The following is a 7,326-nucleotide window of genomic DNA, read 5'->3' as shown; positions in this document are numbered from 1 at the left end:
CTCGATGGAGAAGTTTATGGCAGAGCACTAAATGGCAAATACTTGAAGAAATATTACCCAAGTGTTTGGGTTAACGCATGATCGGCTGATGTTGCCGATGCATGATAGCCGATGTGTTTACATTGCCTTGAGATGACCGATATGGTTATATCGCACTTAGTTCTTTTCATATTGTAATCGGTTGTGGTTTGCCGATGTGCAATGGTCGATATGGTTATATTGCCCTTAGTCGTTTTTATAATTTTATCAATGTTTTTGACATTGTAAAATTAGGGGGGCACATACATGGAAAATTGCAAATTTTTGAGCATATTTGGCAGTTATGTTAATCGGCACAAAGGATTATCTAGACAAGTTGAATAATAGCACTAGGGTATCTTAGCCGAGTACAAAAAATTTCTTGAGGTCTATTATACAGAATATCACTAAGACAAATATCGTTGGATAGCCGATATAGCCCTCTGCCTAATTTGTTCTACTTCTTCTATGGCTTGGGCATCTTGAGCATCGGTTCCAGGGATGACTTTCAAGGACTTGGTCATATCAGCGATATTCTTGATAGCCGATTTCAGCCTCGCCTTCTGTTCTTCGATAGCTTACGGGAGATCGGCTAACTTCTTGTGCTCCATATCCAGCTCGGCGTTGCATTCTTGAAGTTGTGCCATGAGATCAATCTTACGAGCTTCAAGCCGATCAATATTTGACTTGATCGGGCCCTCAGACGGCTGATCAAGCTTGGACTTCTCTTCGTGCATAAGCTGCCGATTGTGCTGGATTGTAGCTTCGATGTTTTTGCGTTCCCGGCGATCGGCTAATCTCTACTTGGCCTTCTCCAGCTTGAATTGGTGTTGCTCAAGGTAAACGGCTGGAGTAAGGGCATCGGTTAGTTCATCCGGGAGTAGAGCTTGGATATCTGTGAACCTGGCCTGGATCGAGCCACAGTTGGTCACTAAGTTGTCTAATGATGCTTCTAGCCGATGAGAGATATCCTCGAGCATTCTCTTCACATCATCAGACAGAGGAGCTACAGCTTTACTGGTGGTGTCTTCCTCTATTTCATCGAGATAATCCTTGATGTCGAAAGAAAACATATCGGCTAAGACCTGCAAGAGATAATATTATGGATGGTTAAGGATCAAAACATGATTGGCTGATCTCAGATTTGTATCAACAAAAACTTACTGGAATAACAGGAGCAGCTGGTTGTTCTTCCTCTTCGACGTTATGACTGTCTGCAACCGATGGAGTACGGTTGCTTGATTCTCGCTGCACAAGAGGTGAAGGAGGAGGAGGAGGCTATAAAAAGATAAATGTTAGACATAATTCCGGCCGAGATTAGTTAATGAGAAGACTTAGAATATCTTACTGGTGGAGCCGGTTTGAGAGTTGGTGCTGCCGATTTCTTCCTCACGGCAGTTTTCTTCTTCTGTGATTATACATCTATGAGTAATCGGCTGAAAGGTAAAGTAGTTACAGAGGAAATCGAAGAGAGATGCTTACTCTCGAAAAATGAGCTGGGGCAGAAGGAGTTGGAGGAGTCTGCTTGGGTGAAGCCGATGGTGTTCTCTCTGTATCGCTCATTTCGGCTGCAGCCTGATCAATGTCCTCTTCAATCTCTTCTTCATCTAGCGCTTGTTCGATAGATGGATCTAGGGCAGACAGATCATCAACTGGCTTGGTTTTCTTTGATTTGATTTTCTTCTTGAGAGCTGGAGCTGATGTGTCCATAGTCGATGATCTGGTTTTTCTTTTCTTGCCTGCATCAGCTGGTTCCCTGATTAAGCCTTGGAGAAGAGCCGAAGTCTTGGGGGCATCATAGCCGATGAATGGAGGAGATGGTCCACCTCCATTTGGAATTATTCCTGGGGCATATTCGATATCTTGCCACTATTGCTCTGGTGTGGGGGAGAAGATTCTGTTGTCTATAAAACAGAGGATTAGATTAATCAAGCGATGAATCGGCTAATAATTGTTCAAATACGATTAATAAAATAAAGACATAGCTAAGGAACAATATCTGGAAATAGGTCTATCTTGAACATTGAAGCCGGTTGATGGAAAAGATGCAGCTTCCATTCACCCCACCATCTGTCGAAGTTTCTACTCCTGAATCTTGCCAACTCTATATTTTCAATGCTGCCCAATGGAGGTCCTTGAAGATTAAGCAGCCGATTCATCATTAAGGTAGATGAGATTTTCCCTCGGCATTGGATCTTATCGGCAAAAAATAAGCCAATTGGAAGTTGGCCCATTCCAAACTGCCTAGCAGAGCTCATTGGATGATAAAATTCATATGAGACGTAAGTGTTTCTTCCTTGATAAATGCCAACAGGAAGGATACATGGGCTGATTGCAGTTGAGAAAATTTCTCTGGGTTTCTGATATCTGTCATGGTTGATGTCTTCGAATCTAAAGTCCAAAGGATTTTCCAGAAGCGTTGAATCTTCATAGAGGAACCAGACTCGAGCTTCTTTCTGGAATCCTTCATAAAAGCTGCAAAACCAATCTTTGAGCAGTTCGGCTGATAGCTTTGCTCCTGCATCGATTGGTGTGGAGGCATATTCTCCGAAGGAGGTGCATCTCCGATGAGTGCGTTCTTCTCTGTCACTGTCTTTAATCGGCTCCAGTCTTGGGAATTCAGCTTCTGTTACAAATGGCCGATTGACAAACTTCATGACTACTAAATTCAACCAGGATTGCAGTAGCCACCATGGTCCACCCGCTCCGACTACTGAGCCGACAGCTAACTTAGCCGATGCATTATTTAGCATTTGGTACAAGTAGCCGAGGAGGATTTTGCCTAAAGGGAATTGTCTCTTTGTTTCTAAGGCTTCGGCTACAGATTGCCAATTGGTTGTAGGGCCACAGCTTGATCCAAAGAAGAAGAATTTCTCTAGCCACATCAGCAAGAAAGCCACATGTTCTCGGGGGGTGACCGGACCCTGGCCCATGTATGCTGCAATATAGCCCGACCAGCCGCCTATGCTCTTAGTCTTGAAGTCATATTGGTTTTTTGTGTTCAGGCTCATAGGGTTAGCCGATGAGGTGATATCTAGACCTGTGATCATGATGATATCTATGAGAGTTGGGGTCATCGGCCCTTGGTTGAATAGGAAGGCGTTGATGGTGTTGAACCAGAAATAAGTGGCAGCTGCCATTAGGGGTTCGTCCTTAGCTGAGTTGGCTATGGTAAGGTCGAGTGCTTGGCCGATTCCAATTTCATCCCAATGAACTCTTTTACTGGCCGATAAGCGTTTGAACCATGTGATCCAGCTCTTCTCGGGTGAGGTTTTCTCTAGAGATGGCCAAGATTTAAAGGTATTCTTTCAGTGACCTAGATCTGGGTTGGCCAATCTGAAAGGAATCCTATTGGTTTCGCCATTGATGAATTCAGTAGGATCAAGACTACCGATTGGACCAAGAAAATAGTGGTTCTCGTGTGACAGACTTGGAATTGCAACCAGATTGGACAGATGCTACAGATGCAAGTAGGGATAGAGAAGAAGAATACAGGATAAGGCGAGAGAAAATCAATCTACTGTGAAAGAAAGAGATCTAGCCGATGGGTACTTACCTTTGCATACTCAGCCGATGGTGCGGAGGACGGATTGGCGGAGGTTGACATCGCCGAGGGCGGAAATCTGGTCGGGGATGAAGTCACCTGGGGATCGCCTTATGCGTCGGAGGAATCGCCGGAGAGAGAGAGCATAAAGTTTCGCTTGAGCGGTGAAGGCGGAAATAACGGTGTGAGATTTCTCAAGGACAACAGTTAGTATTTAAAGAGTTGGAGTAACGGTTAGAAAACGGCGGAGTGCGAAACTTACTCGGAGTTGATACGCGGCAAATCCGGAACATTACCAAATCTCCCGAACTTGGGGGGCTTGTGTTAATGACCAAATTTGGTAATATCAGCATCGGAGAAGGAGATTAGATCGAAGTGGAATCGAAGATAAGGGCTGTCGCGAAAACAGAGTAAGAATCGGCTAGAGTCTGGATTGGCTACGGTCAGGATTGGCAGAGTTCGAGTCAGACAGGGCTAGCCGATACAGCCGATTCCAAGAATACGACTCGGTGTACATTATCGGGTTGAGTTGATATGCTTCAAGATGATTGCCACGCATGGATAGAGTCCTGAAAATTCAATTATATCTATTAATTAGAATATTTTATGTAAATTTCTTACAGATTAATGTGGGCAAAAGTCTGTCGTAAAGACTTGTGGTATCTTAGAGTTTGTTAGAGATAATAGTCGTGTCCGGTATGGACATATCTTGTAATTCTCGGGTATAAATAGACCCCGAGCTCCATGTAATTAATCTAACACACACATTCAATACAATTTTGGCGCATCGCCACCCTTTTACTTTCGTTTTGTTTCGACGAGTTCTTGCTTTCGGGTTGAGCTGCATCGGTTTCGATCTTCAACAAGAGGTAAAACTTGTTATGGCGGCTTGTGTTCTCAGGATTAGTGCTTCCATCTCTATGATACTCTAATCTTGTTTATGTAATTCATCAAGTTATCATATATCTTGTATAATCTTCGGTAATATCGTCATCTAACCTACAATCAGCTAACATCTGTTAGTAGAAGGCAGCCGATTAGGTTAAATAGCGGTGTTAGCTTGGATTGTACAAGATACTTACCACTCTATGAAACATCCAGTGGCTTGATTGTCTAGATATTGTTCTTCTTTTCATACTTAATGCTGCATCAGTTAAGTTTGATCTATCAAGTCGTGCTTAGAATATCAATCTCTAGCCTGCTTCCTGGTTGCCGATTAGTATAGCATCGGAGTTTCAGCCGATCTTACCTGATTTAACTATAGTTATCCTATATGCTTGATTGACATGTTAAATCTGCCCTTTATGTTAAGATCTTGTTGCATTTAAGTATATTATGCTTCTGTCTGATATATTCTATTTGCTTTAATATCTTAATATAGAGTGGTATCGGAGTATTAGCCGATATATGCTAGATCTATCTAATCGGCTACGCTATTAACGTATATAGTTTTGTTGTTGATTTATATTTCGATCTAAGTGATTTATACTGTCTCGGCATGGCGACCGATCTATCCCAATCACTTGATTTAAGTATATATCGACATAAGAATTATATATTGTTAATGTCTACAGCCAATCGAGTAGGTTTAGTTCTTCCTTAATTATTCATGACTGCTGATCGATGCACACATGACATCGGTCTAAAATAAATGATGTCATCAGTACCCAGCCGATCGGCTATCATTTATAGATTTAATTACGGTTTCTTTGTCTTCATTTTTTGTTGATTGTAGGATCAAATCGACTGGCACGCTCATATATCCGAAGGCGAGTTTTGGACCTGCACTGGAGTTAAGCAGATCTTCCAGGCCTCGTGTTTTCTGTCAACACCATATAAATTGTTGATGCGTGCATGATACATTTAAATTTTTCTGTAGATAATTAAATATCACAAATTGAAGAAGGGATATAATCATAATAACAGTAGTAGGGGTTTGACCAATTTTATTCATTTAGGGAAATGCTTCGCATAGTTTATTAATCAGGCGGTGGCGTTGAGCTTTGCGATTTCGTCATGGAATGCATCGACGTGGTGAGCTGTAACACACGCTGACATCACCCTAGCCCCTTGCTCTGTTGCCTTGAGCATGACGCAGATCGGCATAGCCTTTACCATCATCGACATGGAGAGCACCACCCTCTGCGGGTAGGTCATCACCCTCGCCGTCTTCCCGCTGCCGAAGTCAACATCTTCGAATCCGATGTTTCGCCATGATGTCAAGTAGAGCAGGCTCTCATATCCATCCAGACGATGGTCATCGGCGAGCTCCCGTAGCATCGTCATGTCGCTGCCGCCGGTCATCTTGAGCTGCTCCGGTATCCGCTCCTTGGCGCGCCGTATGATGTCTACAATGTCGTTGATGTCGGCGTTCGCCACCGCGCCGCTCTTCGCCACGGCCACGTGCATCGTGCTGCAGTTTCCGTAGTACCCGTCCTTGGCTCCGAGATACTTTCGCGCATTCACCGCGAAGAGCAGTACGGCGGGGGCCTCCGGATTTTTCATCACCGCCCGGGTACGGCACTGCCAAAGCACGGCGGCGACAGCCTCGAACACGGTGACGTCGTCGTTGGTTCGTCGTCCTCGGAATCGGATGTGGTCGATCAAGCTCGACGGGACGGTGATGTTGTTGAAGGTGTGGTCGATGGATGCCTTGTGGCTGGAGCTGGACATAAACTGATAAACGGCCATGGCGAAGGGAGGTATGGCCTGGGTGGCGTTGTTGTCGTCGTCTAACCTGACCGGGACGACGGACGGCGATGGCAGGCCACGGGTGAGCTCGCCGACGGCTTGTATGAACTGTGCCATGCCGAAGCCGTCAGCCAGGCCATGGTTCCATGTCACCCCGACTACGAAGCCTCCACAGGAGAGTGTGGTGACCTGCATCCACAGCAGACGGTGATGAAGGTCGTCGGGCGTGCAGTTGAAGGCGAGCTGCTGCACCACCGCCGTCTCGGCGTCGGGAGGCTGGTCGTCGACGCAACACATGAGCTCCTCCATGGTGCAGTTGGCGGACGCCGCCACGAACGTGACTCCGAGCTCCTCGCCGGTGCAGTCGATGTAGAAATCGCCGTCGTCGTCGCAGGAAAGGCGGCCGGCGATAGGATAGTAGGGGACGAGCGCTTGAGCGAGACCTCTCTTGATGGTCTCCGCCGTGCACTCTGATTGGATGGTGGGATGGTCGAACGCAAGTAGCACTGTGGTTGGCATCATGGAACTAGGCTTGTCCATAGGCGACAGAACGATCTTGCTGCCGGAGGTAGTCTTCACCGGCGGCTGCGATGGCCGGACGACCACCGGCGCCGACTTGCTCACCACAATGCTCATACTTTCTCTATGTCTAGGCTCTAGCTCGCTCTGAGAATAAGTTAGGACAAGCAATTACAGATCATGTATACAACCATACAATCCTTAAACAAAAGCATCATAGCACTGGTTACCTCTATGGAATTGACGAGACAAAAGTGATCGAAGCAATGTCAAGACTGATGAGCTATGAGCCCTTTTAAGGTCTTCATATCCATCCTAACCGTTAACATACAATTATTTCTTAATTTAAAATATGTTTGCATATCTGTCAATCAATAAATGAATGGCTTTAATGGAAAAGAGTAATACACGTAAGAGCAAGTTTAATAGTAGAGCTAAATACTAGCTATAAGCTCATCTGAAAATAATATTAGTCAACTTGTAAAATGGCTTAGCTATAAGGTTTTCTTTATTTTTATCATAGTCCTTTCTTTTCTTCTCACTTATCTAGTATA

General features: G+C 44.9%; 1 protein-coding gene and 1 pseudogene across 1 annotated transcript; both read right to left on the bottom strand.

Annotated features, from left to right (window-relative positions):
- Nucleotides 1–596: 596 nt before the first annotated feature.
- Nucleotides 597–3,625, bottom strand: LOC136353689 (uncharacterized; annotated as a pseudogene).
- A 1,848-nt stretch (nt 3,626–5,473) lies between these two features.
- Nucleotides 5,474–7,124, bottom strand: LOC107275778 (acyl transferase 15). The gene is made up of 2 exons (XM_026020756.2): nt 7,003–7,124; nt 5,474–6,919 (listed from the first exon to the last, which is right to left on the bottom strand). Exon 2 carries the CDS (start codon nt 6,887–6,889, stop codon nt 5,546–5,548), a length of 1,344 nt encoding a protein of 447 aa, XP_025876541.1. The 5' UTR covers nt 6,890–6,919; nt 7,003–7,124; the 3' UTR covers nt 5,474–5,545.
- Between the last annotated feature and the right edge of the window lie 202 nt (nt 7,125–7,326).

This window comes from Oryza sativa, chromosome 10 (assembly GCF_034140825.1).
Source record: "Oryza sativa Japonica Group chromosome 10, ASM3414082v1".
Taxonomy (NCBI): Eukaryota; Viridiplantae; Streptophyta; class Magnoliopsida; order Poales; family Poaceae; genus Oryza; species Oryza sativa.
The sequence above is the reverse complement of the archived record's forward strand: the minus strand, read 5'-3'. Positions and strand labels throughout refer to the sequence as shown.

Bases quoted from the DNA above. Each gene is read 5' to 3' on its own strand.
- LOC107275778 (XM_026020756.2), bottom strand. From the start codon at position 6,889: ATGAGCATTGTGGTGAGCAAGTCGGCGCCGGTGGTCGTCCGGCCATCG.